This window comes from Leptonychotes weddellii, chromosome 6 (genome assembly GCF_054177405.1).
Source record: "Leptonychotes weddellii isolate Sample4059 chromosome 6, ASM5417740v2, whole genome shotgun sequence".
Taxonomy (NCBI): domain Eukaryota; kingdom Metazoa; phylum Chordata; class Mammalia; order Carnivora; family Phocidae; genus Leptonychotes; species Leptonychotes weddellii.
Window position 1 is genome coordinate 31,101,043 of NC_138374.1, and position 20,838 is coordinate 31,121,880.

Consider the following 20,838-nt stretch of genomic DNA (forward strand, 5'->3'; position numbering starts at 1 on the left):
GCTCCTGATGAGCAGCCAGCGGCGGCAGCCCGAGGCCCCCGGGGGATGAAAGCTTTACCGGAGAGTGGGGCCCACGCAGGCGGTGTCGGTGCTCTCAATCTCCTGCAATATCCGTTCATGCTCCGGGACCGTGCCCAGACCATCGCCATTCTCCGCCATCTTGGCTGGAAGCTGAGGAGCCAGTGAGGCGCGGCGCCGCGCGGACAGCGGGGGCGAGCACCCTGAGGCGCGCGCGCAAGGGGGCGGGGAGGGGGGCGTGGCGAGCGCGGAGACAGCGCGGGGGCGCGCGGAGGGTGCGGGAGGCAGCATGCGGGCACGCGACCGGGCCCAGGTCTCAGCTCCAGCACCTGTCAGAGCGCAGGGTGCTGCCGGCCGAGGCGAGGAGTGAAGACGCATCGTCTTCCGCTCTCCCCCTCTATTTGCCCCTAATTGCTATCTAGTGACTGGCCTAGTGACTGGCCTGGCTTTACCGTGTATTCTTCTTGTATTCTGTGTGCCAGACTCTCTGCTAACGCGCTCAAGATACCTTACTAATGAGGCAGGTCGACAATGAAATAATCACCTTCGATCTGTAGTAAAAGCTACAGGAACATTTAACAAGGAGGCCTAATGTACACTGGGAGGTAGAGAGTCAGAGAAAAGAAAATGTCCACTCCAGAAAATCAAAATTGTGTGTGGGAGTAAGATTTATTTTAGGAATGTACCAAGAAGATCCCAGCTGACGACCATGACTACGGCTCGTGCATTCATGTCTCTGCCTGCAGGAAGTTCACAGTGGCCAGTCACCTTGGAAATAAGTCATAAGCACCAGGAAAATTAAATGACGAAAAACTATGACACTTAATGGCAAAGATACGTGAGGGGTCCAGAGCAAGGTGTGATTTCATGCCTTAGTTCTCGAAATCCTTGAACCCAAGTGCCTTCCAGGGGCTGTAGCTGGGATGAGGAGGGGTGGAAGCTCTTGAGAGGAGCAGGCATCAGACAGATGGGAAAGAGGAGGGGTGGCTTCGGAAAAGAACTAGTGTAGGAGAGTCCTGTTTAATGACTTGTTGTGAGACATTGAGTAAACCAGTTTGTCATGACCAAAGCAGTGACTGAGGAAGATAATTAGGGAGTGCAAACCTAAACCTGAGGGACAACTATTTTCCGGTCCCCATTAACCCAAGGTTTTGAACTCCCCTTTGAGTGAACCAAGCTCTTTGCTATCCAGCTGTGTAACTCACCCCCTTCAGTGAGCTTTTACTAGAAGCTTATCTCCATCCTCCTCCTCACAAAAATTCCTGGGAGGTGGTATTGCATGAGCTCTGGAGACAGGTATCGTCAATTTAATTCCCTGCTCCTTCACTTCAGAGCTGAGTGACACTGAGCAAGAACCTAGTATCTATTTCAGTTTCCCCATCTGTAAATGACCAAAATTGTAATGTCTAAACCTCATATCCCTATCTCATATTATATTAGTTTTCTATTGTGGCTGTAACAAATTACCACAAACTTAGTACCTTAAAACACTCAAGTTTATTATCTTACAGTTCTATAGGTTAGAAGTCCAATAAGGGTCTCACCGGGCTAAAATCAAGGTGTCAGTATGACTGTGTTCCTTTCCAGAGAATTCATTTCCTTACCTTTTCCAGCTTATAAAGGCTACCCAGATTTCATGACTCATGGCCCCCTTCCTCAGTCTTCAAAGTCAGCGACACTGCATCTCTCTGACCAGTTTTCTGTAGTCACATCTCTCTCTGAGTTTGACCTAGGCCATCAAAGATTCTCTGCTCTTAATTACCCCTGTGATTAGTTTGAACCCAACCATATAATCCTGAATACTCTTCCATCTTAAGGTCTTAACCTTAATCACATCTGCAACATCCCTTTGTGATGTATGACATATTTACAGGTTTCAGGGATTAAGACGCGGACCTCTTTGGGGAGCCATTATTCTGCCTGCCACATATAGTAAAGGCCCAGTAAACATTACTAACATATATAAATGCTCTCCTTTCCATTAATCTGAAGTTTCTGTCCTCCCTGGAAAATTCAACTCAAATATATCTCCTTCAGAAAAATTCCCCTAGGGGCGCCTGAGTGGGTCAGTCGTTAAGCCTCTGCCTTGGGCTCAGGTCATGATCCCAGGGTCCTGGGATCGAGCCCTACATCGGGCTCCCTGCTGTGCGGGAAGCCTGCTTCTCCCTCTCCCACTCCCCCTGCTTGTGTTCCCTCTCTCGCTTGTCTTTCTCTGTCAAATAAATAAATAAAATCTTAAAAAAAAAAAGAAAGAAAAATTCCCCTATCTAATCACAACCTTCTCTGCTAACTCTAGATTCAGTTTAGCACATTTGTCCACTCCACTACCAACTGTTTTAATAGTGTGCAGTTGTTTTGATTAGTTCCTTTTCATACGTTTTTGAGTTTTGTTTTTGTACACTTGGCCCCCAGGGAATCAAAATGCAACTGACCTTAGTACATACTGGCTTGGAAGATTAAGGAAGCTCTGCTAATTCCAACCGCCCTTTCCACCAAGACACCCCATCACAAGCCTGTTTGGTATAGAAGAATCCAGATCTCCTCTAGGAAATCCCACTTTCTCAAGCTGCAAGAATATGCAGAAACAAAAAACCTCTTTCTGAGGCCTCCAGCACTGTCACACTATGTTAAAGACCTTAAGTTCAGGGTTGACTTTTTTTTTTAATTTTGCAATTTTCTATAGTTCCCCATGGAGTTCTGCATGTGGCTGAGAGAAAGCTGAAGCGGTTTTGAAACCAGACAATGCTGAAGCTCTGAAGCCATGGGAAAGAATTCAGGATGAGTTAGAAAGGAGCATGCCAAACAGGTCTGAGCATAAGGTAGGAGTTTGATTAATCTGTGATTGGTAACAATTTGGAATTAAAACAATTATTAAATTGTAAAAAGTTAGTTTTTTCAAATTTGCTCTTTACATACTGACATCAAATGTAACATTTTACATGGTTGTACTCAGTTGCCTTAATAGAAATCTGTAGTAATAACAGACAAATGTGTACCTCAAATTCCATGATGCCCACTTTTATCAAGGGCTTCAATTCAAGAAACAATATTTATGGACTTTTGTTTTTACATGGTTGAATTTTATCCTTGAATCAAGCCAAACCCAGTACCTGGACCCCATTGTTTGGGACCTTCATGCCATGGTTTCTGTTGAGTAGTAAAAAACTGAATTTTTTTCTTAGCTGACTACATCTACAAGGATTGAGGCACCTGGTGTTAGCACATCTGAATTGCAGTTTTGGCTCTTGAGAGAAGAAAATAAACCTTTTGAAAATCGAGCCCCAAAACATATGAAATGAGGACAAATTTTATACTTCCTACAAAGAGAAGAGGAAGCCAGTTCTCTCTGCAGGAAATGGCAGACCATCTTAGCTCAGCCGATGTGCACGGCCAGAATTCATTATTCTGAAGAGTAAAGCAAGGTGAAGAGAGCAGGGCAAGTGGTGCAGGCCACCTTCTTATTTGGCGACTGTTTCCTGATGGAACATTCCTTTCCTGAGCATTCATTACCCAAGACCTTCTCCTCTTCTCTTCACCAATCCTGACATCATCTACCCAAACCCAGCCCCTAGTCTGGGAAGCCAGCCCTGCTTTGGCACTCCTCACTCCAGGCCTGTTTCAACACCTGCCCATAGAGATTACTTCAATAGAAGCAGCAGTATCTCCCCCTCAATTCAAGTCAAGACAGAAGGAAGTCCATATACTTCTCCTTCTGAAACAGCTTTTGCTGGTTCCCTTTGTGACTGCTGAAAGTTCCGTTAGCACCTGAAGTTTTTTGCTAAGAATTTAAAGCTAAATGTTCTAAATAACTATATAAATTTTAACTTCAGGCACAGATATAACAAATACATAAATGCACAAAAGAAGCCTATTCTAATTCTATTCTAAGTGATACATTTCTAAAATATAAAGAATTTCAGCTATAGGCCAAAATAAAAACCACAATAGCTATATATTGAACACTACTTGCTAAGTCCTTTATATCATCTAATTTAATCTTTACTAACTTAATCAGTAATTTAACTGGGAATTTAATTACTACTAATTTTACTGAAGTCTAATTTAAACCTATGGGGGTACTTTCACTATCTCCAGTTTAATATGAGGAACAGACTTACAGAAATTAAGTCATTTGTCGGGCGCCTGGGTGGGCTCCATCGGTTAACCATCTGCCTTTGGCTTAGGTCATGATCTCAGGATCCTGGGATCGAGTCCCGCGTCAGTCTGCCTGTTCAGTGGGGAGTCTGCTTCTCCCTCTGCCCCTACGCCCCGTCCCCCCGCTTGTGCATGCTCTCTCTCTCTTTCTCAAAAATAAATAAATAAATAAATCTTTAAAAAAGAAAAAGAAATTAAGTCATTTGTCCAAGGCCACAGAGCTAGTGAGTTGAAGAAGATGGAGCTATTAACCAGTTCTTGTTTCTCCCATTAATAAAAAAAGCCAGCCAAGAAGCATGTTCCAATGTTGTTTTACCCATGAGATAGATGATTTAACCAGTCTGGTCTAAGGAGGTTGGAGGGTTGTGGGGCACACACAGGCAGATTGCACATGCATATTGGGTTATTTTTCGGTCAGTAGATTTTGACTTCCAGAGATCCACTCAAAATCTCACTTCAGGACTCCTGGGAGGAGAAATGTAAACCAGGAAGACTGGCAGGACAAGAGATGCATTCTGTGTCCAGTAGGAAACTAACCATCAAAGTAAGGATTTAACCTGTAAATACACTCTTTGTCACTAATGACTTCTACTTTGAGCCACTTGTCTGCAGACTCATAACCAACCTTGGCAAAGCTCGTCCCTCAGAAGGAGTCCGTAGAAAGCAGCGGCCCTGGTCTGGCATTTAACTGCTTGGGTTCAAATTCCAGCTCATCTTTTACTAGATGTTGGGCCTCCAGAGAGCTAGTTAACTTGTCTAAACCTCAGTTTCTTCAAGTGTGAATTAGAGACTATAACAGCTCCTAGCTCACCAAGTTGTGTGGGGATTAAAGGAGATAGTATTTGCATAATGTCTAGCCCAGAGCTCAATCAACATTAGCATTAGAGACCAGGACTATCAGACATTTATTTTTTAAACAGGAAGCCCTGAATTTAGCTTCCTCTTTGATAAAATACAAATAAAAACCAGACACAAAAATGTTCTTTTTCCTAATCATTAACCAAGTATCCTGGTTTTATATCAGGATTTTCTGAACTTGGACTTCATTTTTCTGAACACTCGATAGGTGGAAACTGCCTGAAATTTGTTTTCTGTTGTAGAGGAGGAAAGAGGACCATGTCCTTGAGGTTAGACTCTTGGTTCCAGATCCACTTAAGTGATCCCTCCAGATCTCAGAGAAGTCAAGTGCCTCTTTGTTGCCTTTGGAGGCAGTGCTCCTCCTCTGAGGCACATATTGTGGTGGTAAACAGATCGCTGCGTCTCTCTCCACTTCCTGGCACAGGAACAATGTCTGTTTTGTTGGCTGTCCAGCCCAGTTAATAGTTGTTAAGTGAATGATCCACTTGCAGATACTTCTGATGTTAAGCTTGAATGCGGTGAAACCATGTTTCATAAGGTAGGGGACATCTCTAAAGAATGACGCCCCTCCCCACTCCTGGGAACCCTAGAGGTGACTTCCTGATCTTCATCGTCTCAAGACTTGGCTAACATCTTTCAGATGTTTCCTACGGAGTTTAAAAGCCCTACTTATATAACTGTAGAACTGTATCAAAATGTAAAGGAGAGGCTTTAATAACTAACCCTTCCACCAGTGGTGCCTTTTAGCCCCTCACTCTTTGGGGTAGTCCTTTAACTTCTGCCTTGTTGGTGCAGTGACCTCAAGTGGCCACACTCTGTAAGTGCAAGAGGATATGAACCAAGCCCAGCCAGGCCACAAGAGGATTCCTGCTGCAAAAACCATGTCCAGGAGTGTGTTGTTCCATAAAGATCTGGACCCCGTGATGGAGAACAATAGAAGGAAATTTGAAATTGGAGCCAAATAAAGTCAGTTTTTCTGAAATATGAGCCAGTCCTCAGAGAAGTTCAAAAGTAATTAGCCCTAGGTTCTGTTCATTCAACGACCATTTTTACTGAATGCTTGCTGTGTGCCAGGCTGTGTGCTAAGCTCTTAGACAGGGCTGGTTCATCAGTATGTGACCTATGTGCTTGCTCTTGGCTTAATGCTCTGCCATCTCCACCTTGTAATTCTTAATAATCTCTGAACAAAGGGGCCTGCATTTTCATTTTGCCTTGGGTCTGGCAAATTATTTCACTAGTCCTACCCTCAGAACAATGTCTTGAAAGCTCCATTGGCTCACCCATCCCAAAGCTAAACATTTTCAAGTCCATTGAGCAACTGAAGAGCAATATTATTCTCTGAGTTCCATTCTAGCTTTTCCTTCCTCTTCCCTCCCACCCCCAGCTTATAACATCAACTATTCTCCTCTTTCTTCTCCTCATTGTTGGTTTTCCTGTTCATCCTGTTCAATGCACTCTCTAGTCCTCACTCCTGTCTCACTTAGCTTCCTTTAATTCCTTTTGCCCTTTCTCCCTCTCCTCTCACTTGTCCTATTTTTCTTCTCTCAGCAAAAGGGTTTAGAAATGTAATGTAATGAAATAATAGTAATAGCTGACATTTACGTCCTGGCCACTCTCTGCAAAACAGCATCCCTGGACCTCCCTCGCCCTGTTTTGTTCTTCATCATAGCACTTAATACCACTTTTTTTTTTTAATATAAAACCTTATTGACCACTGTTTACCAGTATTTACAATAAACAATATGCAGCCGGATAACATTGTGACCGGCAAGTTACTGTTTTCCCTGGTTTATGCTGAAACAGTAAGTCAAATAGTGAGAAGATTGAGCCCACATGTAAGGAATGAGTTGGGGTAAAGAAAAAACAAGCAGGTCAAGAATTTAGATTTAAGTTTGTTCACCCATTTATTCCTGCAGGTCCTAAATTGCCAACATCTCTAACCATCTGATTATGATTAAGTTTCCATGAACAAAGTCTTAGACATTCCATGAATCATGACCTTTTAGTCAATACAGCACAGGGATTTCAAATTCTTGAAAAGGAATGGTTCTGAGCACCTGGGGGGCTCAGTCAGTTAAGCATCCAACTCTTGATTTTGGCTCAGGTCATGATTTCAGGGTCATGGGATCGAAACCCACGTTGGGCTCCTCACTCAGCAGGGAGTCGGCTTCTCCCTCTGCCCCTCTCCCTGCTCATGCTCTCTCTCTCTCTCTCAAATAAGTAAATTTTAAAAAAAATTTAAAAAGGAATGGTTCACTAGAAGGAACCTTTAAATGTCTATTTAACTAGGTTTTGTTACCCAACTAAAACATACCAGGACTTGTCTAGTTTTCTCATTTGGGTGGGGAAGTTGTTGGCAGTAATAATATTTTCCTTTCAGGGATCTTGCAAATGAACTTGCATTTATATGACTGTAGATATGGATATGGCTGCTTTTAAATTGTCCAATTTAAATTATTTACATTATATTTAAATTGTCCAATTAATTACAAAATTTGAAAGGTTAAAGCTTCAGGAAAAATCTATCTTTAAGTGATTTATTTCTTAGACTGCTGAAAATGATGGCATCCTAGAACACAGGCTTATCCATGGTTATAAAATGCTGTTTTTGTTTTGGTGACTGTTAAAAAAGAAAAGAAAAGAAAACCATTTACATACGTATTTTAAGTATACACACACACAAACCAAATAAACAAAAAACCCAGAATGGTCCTCAAGCATATAGGATTTATACACAAATTCTGATTGAGTAACAAATATGAAGATTTCCCCCAACATTTATTCATTTTTTAAAATTTAATTTATTTACCTGAGAGAGAGAGAGCACAAGCAGGAGGAAGGACAGAGGGAGAGAGAGAAGCAGACTCCCTGCTGAGCGCAGAACCTGCCATGACGCTAGATCCCAGGACCCCTGAGATCGTGACCTGAGCCAAAGGCAGATGTTTAACCAACTAAGCCACCCAGGCGCCCCTCCCCCGACATTTAGAAAAGGTGTTCTCTAATGCAGGGGAATAATATACTGTGGTTTCAAATATTCTTTTCTGATAAAGGAAGCAACTACAGAAAGCTTTTATTTGTTCAAAGTAACCAGTGCTACAGATGCAAAAATCCCCAACAATTCCCCCAATACTACTTCAAAACAAACATATCAAAGTTGATTTTCATTAGAATGTTATTTCTTCACACTGATAAATCAAAAAAACCAAAACCCAGATTTTATTTATATATCTATAAATATGTAAAGCAACACAAGCAATTATTGAGCTTCATCTTCTGGACAAGAATGCCTAGTTTCTCTTCATAAAAAGCAATTACAGGGGCACCTGGGTGGCTCAGTCAGTTAAGCATCTGAGTGTTGATTTTGGCTCAGGCCATGATCTCAGGGTCATAGAATTGAGCCCCACATCAGGCTCCACACTCAGCAGGGAGACTGCTTTTCTCCCTCTCCCTCTGCCCCTCGGCGCTCTCGCTCTCTCTCAAATAAATAAATAAATTTTTAAAAAATCTTAAAAAGCAATTACAGTGGGGGCACCTGGGTTAAGCACCTGACTCTTGATCTCAGCTCAGGTTTTGATCTCAGGGTCATGAGTTCAAGCCCCATGTTGGGCTATACCCTGTGTATGGAGCCTACTTAAAAAAAAAAATTTTTTTTAAAGCAATTACAATTTAAGGACCCTTCCTATTTGCCTCTTTTGCCAGCACCAAGTCTGCCTCATCTGAATCTTTCCATTTCATGAGAGACTTGAATTCTCCGCTGCTGTCTGTGGTACCAATTATTTGTTCAGGACCAAGACCTCTGGCAAAGCCTCTTGGTTCATCAGCAACATCTCTTTTCTTCTTTGATGAGCTATAATCAGATTCACTGTCAGATAAAGATTGTCTTTTGGTACCATCTTTTTCTTTACCAGCTTTCGAGAATTAAGAAATGCTTCAATTAACTCTGGACCATCTGAATTTTCTTCAGGTTCCCAAGTATCATCAGCATCTGTGAGTTCCCTTCTACTTCAGGAAATACTCCACCTTCCCCTTCACTACCCAGTGGTCCAGTACTTTTTCCACCACAGATTCCTCAGGCTCTGCCTCTTCTAGTTTTTTATTCTTTCCATTCTCTTTCTTTCCCTTTTTTTTTTTTTCCCAGAGAGGGAGGGGGAGGGGCAGAGGGAGAGAGAGAGAGAGAGAGAGAGAATCTTAAGCAGATTCCATGCCCAGCGTGGACCCCGAATCGGGGTTGGATCTCATGACCCTGAGGTCATGATCTGAGTCGAAATCAAGAGTCAGATGGTTAACTGACTAAGCCACCCAGGCGCTCCTTCTTTACCGTTCTTTGCAATCTAGTTTAATTGGAGGCCATTTTTTTATTGCAGACTTGAAGAGCTACTTGAAGAGCAGCCCCTGAGTGGCTCTGGGTCTGCGGTGTCCCAGGCCCTGAATGCTTCAAGCTCCAGCCACACCTGAGGGGGGGCAGGGGGTGCTGGGGAACTGCCACAGTACCGCTTTTTTATTTGTTTATTTCTAGCTCCCTTCACTAAAATACAAGCTCCCTCTGAGCAGGGACTGTCCAGGTCTTCATCTTGCTCTATCAACAGCAAAACCATTGACCATCCTAGACCACTGCCTGCCACACCGTAGGCGCTGCATAAACATTTATTTACTGAATGAATGAACAAATGAGTGAATGAGCATTTACTATGTATGAGGCATTACATTAAATACATTTCATGCCTAATTCATGTAATCCCTTCAGTAGATCTATTAGTAATGACAGATGCAAAATTTGAACCTACATCCTCTGGCTCCAGAGTCCATTCATTTAACCAGTAAAGAAACAAAACCATCTCCCTGGTTAAAATACTTGGTTCCCAGATATAAAAATGTTTTTTAGCTTTTCTCTTGTGTTGCACTGAAGATCAAACAGTGAATGCTATCACTGAAATGTTCAGAAGTTTGCCAACTACACAGCCCACTCTCACTGGGGACTCAGGCTTTCCCAAGGTGCTGTGGACAGGTGGGCCTCAGTCATGGTTAGGCCCACATTTATTCCTGGACAGTTTCTCTGGACTCCATATATATCCACACTACACCACTCTCATCCGAGATTAAATGAGGTAATGATATTACATTAGTATAAAATATAAGCATTAGTAAATATGGTTTTAAGAAAGGGATACCTCTCTCCCCTGAATATTGTACAACCAAAATAAAATTCACATCACTCAATATTTCCCACTTAATCAGTATTTCAAGATGTTGTGAGTGCTTGTTTATTTCAACACTCTGTATATTTATTAAATTATACTGGAATATATATCCCAGATGTAAATTAGACATAATAATAATTGCTAATATTTATTGAGCATTTACAATGTGCTAGGTAGGCATTGTGCTAAGCACTTTGTATTTATTAACCATTTGAGATGGGTTGTATTATAATCTCCATTTTTGGGGCGCCTAGGTGGCTCAGTCAATTAAGTGTCTGCCTTCAGCTCAGGTCATGATCTCAGTGTCCTGGGATCATGCCCCCCACTCAGGCTCAGCTCTGCACTCAGCTTGGGAGTCTGCTTCTCCCTTTCCCTGTCCATCTGCCCCTCCCCTTTCTCATGCTCATGCAGTCTCTCTCTCTCTCTCTCAGATAAATGGATAAAATCTTTAAAAAAAAAGTTCTTCATCCCTACTTTATAGTTTCAGAAACTAAAGCCAAAATCAAACAACTGGACCTTTGATGTTAATCAGTGTACTTAATGCGGTAAGATTTAATAGAAAGCTTACATTTCTGAAGGTATATACAGCAAGAGCATTGTAAAATGTCTACAGGTGCTAACTAGCTATATTTATTAGCATGTCATCCCAAGATTTTATTGTATACACAGTTAATTAGTTGGATTTTTTTTTAAATGTTTTCTGTCCTTTCCTAAAAGCATGTTATCTTCATTCCTAAAAACATTAAAGTCAGAGAAATAACAATATCCTGTTTGCTCTGAAACTGGTAAAACTTCATGGTCAGCTTTTGGAAAAGAGCCCGAGAGAGTCTGAATACAACTGTAAAACAATTATGTTATCATAAAACAATTACAAAAATGTCTTCTGGTACGTCATCGTGTACAATTCCCTTTTCCTCCTATTTTTCCCAGCCCTCTGTAAGGCCTTCTTTGGACACGTCCCCTTTCTCTACTTCCCACTAACTTTGCAGTGCCCTCAATCCGCCCTTCTCCTCCCTCGGGTCAGCTAGAGCCATAAGACACAGTGGGACTTGTGAATCCAAAAGCCTTCAGACATGCTGTGACTTCAGGACCTGTTCTAAGAGCCTAACAACAGACCTGCAGGACCCCAAGAGGCATCAGGAGCCCAGGCAACATGCAGGTTGGAGCCAGGACCCGCGGGGTAGGGCAGGTCTAATGGGCAGCTCCCTGGCCGCAGGAAGCTCTAGCGTGAACATGGCAAATGTTATGAACGCTCCTGCTGCCCTCTCCGACGTCCGCGGCTGCCGTCACTAATCTATCAGAATCACCTCAATGTGGGATTCAGGCGACCACTACCAGTGCGTTGGAATTGATGTGCTGCGTGAGACCTGGCGCCCATCCTTCTTAAAGGAAGTTGGAAAGGCTGAATAAGGCCAGTGCTAGCACCTTCCTTTACTGGGGCTCCAAACAGCCCTTAAGCCTACCAGGGACAAGCATGCCCCCAGATGCAGGAGCTGCAAGGAGCTGGACATATATCTAAGCCACATGGGGGGACTGGAATGGAAGTCAGAAAATTGAAAGATAGGGGCGCCTGGGTTGCTCAGTCGGTTGGGCGTCTGCCTTCGGCTCAGGTCATGATCCCAGGGTCCTGGGATCGAGCCCCGCATCGGGCTCCCTACGCGGCGGGAAGCCTGCTTCTCCCTCTCCCACTCCCCCTACTTGTGCTCTCTCTCGCTCGCTGTGTCTCTCTCTGTCAAATAAATAAATAAAATCTTTAAAAAAAAATTTTTTTTAAAAAGAAAATTGAAAAAGACTGAGAAAATCCCGTGGAAATTAGCATACGGTGGTAACATGATAAGAGCAGTTATGCCCAGGGCAAAAGGGTAAGGGCCCCAAAACTAATTCCAGCTGCCACCTGCTGGTGAGTTTCAGCCTACCAGCCATCTGACCGCCCAAAGCAAAGCCATGCTAGGACGACAGAGGCACTAGCAGTAGACCTTTCTCGTCGTTTCTCCCTTTTCTCTTAAACTCACTCACCATCTGCACGGCTAATATCAAATTCTGCTTTTCTACCCTGGAATTTTATTCCCAACTCCACTGTTAGAGCTGCCTGCAATGTCTTTAATGGCTATTTCATTGGCAACACAAATCATGGAAAAATACAGTATCTTAGCTCTCCCCTAAAACTCTCTCTCCTTTAAACTTAATACTACAGGCAGCGGGGGGCGCCTGGGTGGCTCAGTCATTGGGTGTCTGCCTTCAGCTCAGGTCATGATCCCAGGGTCCTGGGATCGAGCCCTGCATCGGGCACCCCGCTCCGCAGGAAGCCTGCTTCTCCCTCTCCCACTCCCCCTGCTTGTGTTCCCTCTCTCCCTGTGTCTCTCTCTGTCAAATAAATAAATAAAATCTTAAAAAAAAAAAAATACTACAGGCAGCGGTCCCGTTTCACACAAAGAATGAAAACAAACACAGGACCTCAGAATCATCTGATTCTTGTCCACCTTTTCACACACACGCAAAAAAAGGAGGGCCAAAGGAGCAGACCCAAGGTCCCAGTGGGAGAGTCAGGCAGGAGACAGGCTGGACTATCTGGGAGAAGCTTGTTCTGGGAGCAGCCAAGTGGGAAATCGGGAAGAGGGGGGAATGCAGATAGGCAGGGCGAAAGAGACTATGGACCACTGACAGTACCCCACGGCATGACTCCTGGTCTCAGCAACCCCCCCCAACTCCTCAGGGAGAGGAGACCCAGTCCCCCACATGATGTGTGGGGGTGAGCACTAGGAAGCTTGCACCCCGTGAAAGATGAGCTGCTGAGTCACCCTTAAATGACCAAAGCAGAAACCGTCTCTAAGTCCTGAGTCACTGAGCTCTGGGGAGATCACCTTGTTAGAGGAGCAAACCCCACCTGGCTCTGATCTGAACCCTGACCTCGAACAGGGCACCTCAGACTCCCCACCTAGAAAACCAGGTGGGCAGGGGAAGGAAGCTAACAGAGTCGAAGATTTTATGACAGGAAATGTTTGTTGAAGCAATGCCTTTCTTCTGTGACAAGGAAAAGTGAACAGAACTCTCTCAATTCCCAGGTGCAGGGCTTTTCCTGAGAATGTTTCTCTCCTGTATTGCCAGCCCTGTCCTCTCAATGTCCTAACCCTTCCCTCACTGTCCACTCCAGGGCCTCCCAGCAGGGCCTGTGTAACCCAACTGGCCAATCCGCATCCAACCAAATCCACTAGCCGCCATGTCTGCCTTTAGAGCTTGTAGCTATTCAAATATTTCCACCACCTCCTCTGCTTCCCTCAAAGGATGACTTTCTCTCTCAACTGCCTCCTTTCTTTTGCTTCACAAGGTCACCATGATGAGTTCAGAAGCTCATACAAATCAGTTCAACGAATATTTATCTAGCTACTCTGTTGGAAGAATCTTCTGCAGAGGATACAAAGGTAAAAGGAAGATACATTCCTGCCCTCAGGAATCTTTCCACCTGAAAATGGTTATAAAATAACAACACACACACTTTAAGTCAGGATAAATGCCCTGGATTCTTTGGGACTTCAAAGGATGGGTATTCACATGTGGCTGGGGGATCATGAGAGGCTTCATAGAAGAAAGAACATTTGAACCATCCCCTGCAAGGCAGGTTGCAGGGCTAAGAGTGAATAATAATAATAATAATAATAATAATAATAATAATAAACCATGGACACAGGAGGAAGAAAATCTCAGGACACATTATCAAATAGTAAACAGTCTAGTTCAGCCAAAATGGAAGTCCTGTCTTGATTTTCCAGTTCTCGTATTTGACCACATGAGCTGATGTGTTTTGTAAGAACAGTAGAAAAGAACAGTTGACAAGGGAACATCAATGACATGCATACGTATGTGCAAAAAAGCATCAAATGCCAGTCTAAGAAGTCTTCATCTAATCAATGACTAAAGCAAAAGTTTAGGAAAACTAATTTTGGTTAATATTGTCCCAGATAAAGTTTTATTAAGAGCTCTGTGTCTACCCTCTAAATAACACTGGGGTGTTTTAGCGGGAGTCTTTGCAAAAGAATGCTCTCATCCCTTGTTCAATAACCCAGACATGAAGCTAACAGTGGATACTGCAGGTCCACTCTGGTGGCGACAGGACAACACCTGGAGAAAATATCGATGTTGTCTCCCCTCTTGAGGGTGACACTGGGAGAGTGCTGTGAGGGCTGGATCTACACTGATTTCGTCTTTACGAAGACCAGGTACAAGACCGGGAATATTTGCCCTAAAAACAGAGGGTAGGAAAGCTCCAAGATGCAAAGCAGGAAGTCATATCCAATACCAAGCAACACTAGCTAGGAGGATAGGTCCATGGAGGGATGACGTGTGTAGGTGTTAATCACGGTTGTGAGACCAGGGGAGAGGTGGTGAGGGTCAGGGGTTGAAGGCCAAGAGCTCTGAAGCAGCAACGGCATCAGAAGCCACAGTAACTAACATATGTCTAGGTTCCCCTCACCCGTTTGTTCCCCTTTAGACTTCTGATCTAGCCACCGGACAAATGTACAAGTTCTAGAAAGTGCTGGTACAGCATAAAGTTTGTTCTATATGGAAAAAATTATTGAGTTTCCCATTTGTAAAAAAGCTCTGGTTTCTTCTACCTATTAAATATGATAGAGGGGCGCCCGGGTGGCTCAGTCGTTAAGCGTCTGCCTTCGGCTCAGGTCATGATCCCAGGGTCCTGGGATCGAGCCCCGCATCGGGCTCCCTGCTCGGCGGGAGGCCTGCTTCTCCCTCTCCCACTCCCCCTGCTTGTGTTCCCTCTCTCGCTGTGTCTCTCTCTGTCAAATAAATAAATAAAAAATCTTAAAAAAAATAAATAAATAAAATAAATAAATAAATAAATAAATATGATAGAAATTACCTTCCCCTCTTCATGGGATGTTCATGAATGCTTGGATAAAATGAAAGTGTAAGGAAAAACTGTAATAGATTTGTAAATATTTTACAACTGCACCTACATATTGATAATCCAAGAATCAACCAATAAATATCAATGCCTTCCCATGCCCCCAACACTACCCTAGGCCCTTTGAAGAGATTCAAAATATATTTAAAGCAAAATCAAATTTAAATACTTGGGAGAAATTTACTCAGATTTAAACTGTAGCATATTTCAAAGCAACTTGGCCCTGGGCCCTTTCTGAGGATGAAGAGACAACACCCCCCCCCAAAAAATCCTTTTATTTAATCAACAAATATTTATTGACTGTTGCTATCAAATTCAGTGATTGTCATTCCCACACTAATAGGTGTCAGTTACAGGCAGGCAGAAAGAATTAACTTTTTAATGCTGCCCTTTTAACATAAAGATACATGTTCTTTCATTTTAATCCTGTTCTTAAAATGTGCAAATTAATCCTCCTATTACCAAAGAAGCTATTTTTAAATGTTACGTGGAAATAAAAAAAAAATACACATCTGAGAGGTCACCATATACCCAAGTAGCAACAATGCAAATAAACATTTTGCTTTTTTTCCCCTAAAACTCACATCTACCCAAATAGAAGTTCGTTTCACTGATATGTCTCATTATTCTCAATGTTTTTCACTAAGCAGTATTTTAGAGAAAACCACTGAAATCTTATATAAATGAGATGGGATATCTATTTGGAGATGGCAAGAGGCCCTTTTTGATCTCTTGAGAGTCATTTCTATTTTTTAAACATTGTGGTGATGAATCAGGAAAAAATATGCAAAAAAGAGTCGATTGTTTATTGTAATTTCTCTAAAGATAAGAAAAGAGATAGAGATTAGGTACATACAGAATTGTAATTATTTTTCAAATTTTATTTTTTATTCTTTTATAGAGAAAAGCATAAAAAGAAGTGAATAAGACTGCCTTATCACCACTAAAGGAAGAACAAATATAAAGGAGCCCTACCTTAAAGTCGCTTCAATGGGCAGCTCGAAAGACTGAATCTCAGCCAAGACATTCTCATAATTTTGATCTGGGTCTCCTTCCAACATTGCTTCACATGCCCCTGATTTTCCAGCAGCAGACATCAGAATTTGAGTGCAAAACAGTTGTAATTTATAAAAGAAATGTGGTTTTTGTTATAATTATTTTAAGTGTTCGGTGTTCACCCAGAGTAGAAGCAAAAACTGAGCTCACGGGCTGACTTCATGCTATCAAAATCTTTGCTTCCAAGAATGTGGCACAGCTGTTGCTGTCCTGTCCCTACTTATAACATTTTACTTATTATTAACCTTGACACAGTTCAGAAAGTTCTTGCCTGATGTCTGCTATGTTTGTTTATTCGTTTCTCAGAGATAGTAACTGCAAACTCCGGTAGGAATTTGGGAACCATTACACTATACAACATTATTAAATACAACTGACTTGTCAGGGCACATATTTTAATATTACTTAAGCTAAATACAAAATACAAGCCATGCTCCTAGTTATTCCTGCAATTATACCCTTGCCCACAAAATCCCAGCAGGTAGCTTGTCCAGGAAAAATGTAACGCCTTATAGGCTATGATTTTGAGGTCACTGGGCTAGTTCCTCGGCTCCCCATGTCCTTCACTTCTCCACCCTAGTCACTGCTGGGTGTTTGAGCCATTCCTTCTTCTGTCCCCTGCTCAAATACAAATGCTCCTGAAAGCACTTAGCTTTTAATCCTTGTTGGTCACTTAGGCCTCACTGTGCATGAGTTTGCCAGATCCTTCCTGCAGAAGAGGCTTTGATGGGGAGGGAGAAGACATGAAGATGTCGGGATGTTAAGGGGGCTGGTTGCCACTGAGAGGAAGAAAGAGTGCAGTAAGTAAGGGCCCAAACTAGCAAGGGAAAATGAGGCCCACAGCCAGCCCCAAGAAGGCCTAAAAAAATTAAATGGGCACATGACTCCCATTACCACTTGCATTAGATCTTCCCCAAGTCCAAGTATAATCTCATGCTGTCTTGCCCCCTATAGAAAGTCGGTATTTAAGGGGATGGCTAGGGACATTTTTCCATATGAACCTACTTTCTAAAAATATTTTATTTATTTATTTGAGAAAAAAAGACAGAAGTAGCAAGAGAGAGCACAAGTGGGGAGGAGAAGGAGAAGCAGGCTCCCCACTGAGTAGGGAGCCCGACGAGGGGCTTGATCCCAGGACCCCGGGATCATGACCTGAGCCAAAAGCAGATGCTTAGCCAACTGAGTCACCCAGGCACCCCCATATGAACCTAATTTTTACAAGATTTTATCAGATTTTTAAATTTCGCCCTGTAAAAAAATTGAAGTTACTTCTCCTAGATGTAGTAGTCATATAACTACAAGGCATATGTCATAAACTGCGCCAGTTTTTCACTTCTCCCTGCATCCATACCCTGGCCAGTACCTCAATGAGGGCACGGTGTTCCCCCTTGACCCACGACTTTGGGCTTAGCCTGTGACTTCTGCTGGCCAACTATATATGAGCTGGAGGGACAGTGTGTGAGCTCTGAGCCTAGGCTTTGTGAGGCCTCACTTATTTCTTTTTGACCTCGTACACCTCTGCCAGCACCTGGGAACACAGGCCCTGCCTAGCTCACTGGTCCACGGGGGATGAGAGATACATGAAGCAGGGTCACCCCCGATTCACAAACTGCAAAGAGAGGCGTATATTCCCATGCAGCTGCCCCAGCTTGAAGCAAAGCTGCCCACCCAAGCCTGGGCTAAGTAAGCCAGGTCCCAGTGACCCACAGACACAGGAGCAATAATAAATGGTGGTTGTTTTCAGCCACTGAATGATGGGTCAGGCAGCAAGAGCAGATCAGTGCAGGATTCTTCACTCCAGCTCCACCGACAGCTTCAACTCTCAGCCCCACTGTTCGTCCACTGCAGGATGGAACAAGGCAACAGGAATACACCTAATACCCTTTCCCTCCAGAGGAAGTGATGATGCCCTCCTCCAGGACTCGACACAAAGCAGTGATCTTCTATCTTGTGTTAAAGTCACTTGTGTGAAAGGTTTTCTTGTTTTTTTTTTTTAAAGATTTTATTTATTTGACAGAGACAGATACAGTGAGAGAGGGAACACAAGCAGCGGGAGTGGGAGAGGGAGAAGCAGGCTTCCCGCGGAGCAGGGAGCCCGATGCGGGGCTCGATCCCAGGACCCTGGGACCATGACCTGAGCCGAAGGCAGACGCTTAACGACTGAGCCACCCAGGCGCCCCGTGTGAAAGGTTTTTAAATTTATACCAAATCATCAGATTAAGAACAGAATGTCTATTTGATTCATATTTGTATTCCACATAACACTTAACACATTGCTCTGTATACTGTAGGTGCTCAGGAATGTTTATTGAATGAATGATAGCAAAAGCTACAAGCTAAGAGTTACCTCTGCCTTGTTAGGAAATGTTGGTCCAAATTATGCAAAACTCTGACAATTCCATATTGAATTTATCAGAATCTGAAAATATATAAATAAAAGCACAATGGGAAATCACTCTGGGGGGGTACCTGGGGGGCTCAGTCGGTTAAACGTCCTCTTGATTTCGGCTCAGGTCATGATCTCAGGGTTGTGAGATCGAGCCCTGAATCAGGCACCGTGCTGGGTATGGAGTCTGCTTAAGATTCTCTATCTCCCTCTCCTTCTGCCCCTCCCCTCTCTCTCTCCCTCTCTGAAAAAAAAAAAAAGAAAAGAAAGAAAGAAATCACTCTGGTCATAGGAGAATGTTGGTCATCACTATACTATGCTGTAGAGAACAATTCGTAGGACACTGTACCCATGAACACGTATCTGTGATGACCCATCCAGCCCTAAGCATCAGGCAGTTAAAAAAAATGGATTCTTGGGGCACCTGGGTGGCTCAGTTGTTAGGCGTCTGCCTTCGGCTCAGGTCATGATCCCGGGGTCCTGGGATCGAGCCCCACGTCAGGCTCCCTGCTCAGCGGGAAGCCTGCTTCTCCCTCTCCCCCTCCCCCTGCTTGTGTTCCCTCTCTCGCTGGTCTCTGTCAAATAAATAAATAAAATCTTAAAAAAAAAATTGATCCTTCTCCCCACATACACCAAATTTTTATTTTTAAAATTTCGTCTCTTTTTTTTAAGATTTTATTTATTTATTTGACAGAGAGAGAGAGAGCCCAAGCAGGGCGAGCAGCAGAGGGAGAGGGAGAAGCAGGCTCTCCGCTGAGCAGGGAGACTGACTGAGCCACTCAAGTGCCCCTGTTTTTTAAATTTTCAAACTTACAGAAAAGTTAAAGAACACAACAAACAGCTATATACCCTTCACCTGATTCACCAATTGTTAACATTTTGCCACATTTGCTTTCTCTTTCTCTCTCTGTTTATTCAAGGGGATTTTATAATGTAGGCAAATGCTTTTAATACATGTTGTGAGAGGGGAACGCCTGGGTGGCTCCATCGGTTGAGTGTCTGCCTTCAGCTCAGGCCATGATCTCAGGATCCTGGGATGGAGCCCGGGGGCTCCCGGCTCAGCAGGATCCTGCTTCTCCCTTTGCCTGCCCCTCCCCTTGCTTGTGCTCTCTCTCTCTCTCTCTCTGTCAAATAAATAAATTTTTTAAAAATCTTTAAAAAAAATAATAGTATACACTGTGAGAAAACTATTCCTTTAAATAGAGTATTTTTAGAATAGTAATAGTATAGCAGCATACTACACTGTAGCATGATTAATAAATCACAATTGTTACTGCATGACCCCATTCCTACTATGCAGCACTGTTACCCTCTTCCTGTACAGCCAATTCCCCCCCAGATTCAAGGTCTTTCAACCTGTTGACCTGGCTGCCTCCCTCGGGCTCCTGGGCTCTCCCTACCCCTCCTCCACTCCCACCCCACTCTCTTCTGCTCCTCCCACTTCTGTTAAGTGAATTTTCCCTCTGCCTCTTACTTTCTTCTAAGCCGTGTAAGACACAGGCAACAACTTCCTGTTTCCACTGGCTAACCAGCATCTTCCTTTTATTCAAAACTTTCCTTGAGTGCCATTTCCTGCCGGAAGTCCACACAGATTGAATGAACAGGAGACCATCTCCTCCCGAAAGTAACAGTTAAGAAAAACAACCTCCCCTATCCCGTAGTGCTGACAACAGATTCACCAAATAAGGAAAAGAAAAGGAGGAAATGGAAATATTTTAAACAGATATATTCCAAGATGCCCATAAAAGAGACTGGTGTGTGTGACTGGAATGTTCCTGGTCCCCACCCTCAACCTCTCCTCCCAGCTGCAGCTCAAATTGTTTGGACTACTTCCTAGGATCAAGCCTGACCACTGACAGGAGCTGTTTAAGTGGCCCTGGGCCAGTGGTTCTTGTTCCTTCGCAGCCCCAAGGCAATGCCTGGAGACTTTTTTTTTTTTTTTTTAAGAGAGGGAGAGAGGTGACGGGGTTGGGGGACAGCAGAGGGAGAGGGAGAGAGAATCTTAAGCAGGCTCCCGGCCTCCTAGGGCAGAGCCCCACGCAGAGCTCAATCTCAGGACCCTGAGACCACGATCTGAGCCGAGATCAAGAGTCAGACGCTAACTGACTGAGCCATCCAGGTGCCCCTGGAGACATTTTTAATGCCAGAACTGGGGGTTGGTAGAGACCAGAGATGCTGCTAATAGAGTACACAGCACAGTCCCCCACTAACAAGGACTTATCCATCCCAAAATGCCAATAGTGCTGACG

At 43.5% G+C, this 20,838-nt stretch overlaps 1 protein-coding gene and 1 long non-coding RNA gene across 12 annotated transcripts in view; one reads left to right on the top strand and one right to left on the bottom strand.

Annotated features, from left to right (window-relative positions):
* The window catches only part of EXOC6 (exocyst complex component 6), a 324,809-nt gene that overhangs the window by 187,294 nt on the left and 116,677 nt on the right, over positions 1–20,838 (bottom strand). For 5 of the 11 annotated variants that reach the window (XR_014146246.1, XM_006733869.3, XM_081823813.1 and 2 more), the window contains exon 1: positions 59–191. The exons of 3 other annotated variants lie outside the window; for them this stretch is intronic. Coding sequence is in view for 6 of the 8 variants with exons in the window: in XM_006733869.3 (XP_006733932.1) it covers positions 59–159 (101 nt within the window). In the remaining 2 variants the exon portion in view is untranslated. Of the gene's footprint in view, positions 1–58; positions 192–16,122; positions 16,223–18,672; positions 18,834–20,838 lie in introns of those variants that run through there. 3 more of the 11 variants (XM_081823814.1, XM_081823822.1, XM_081823820.1) reach the window with 2 other exon arrangements.
* Positions 145–4,464, top strand: LOC145722170 (uncharacterized). Its single transcript, XR_014146247.1, has 4 exons — positions 145–182; positions 765–875; positions 2,702–2,837; positions 3,201–4,464. It is a non-coding gene; the product is annotated as an uncharacterized LOC145722170 (long non-coding RNA).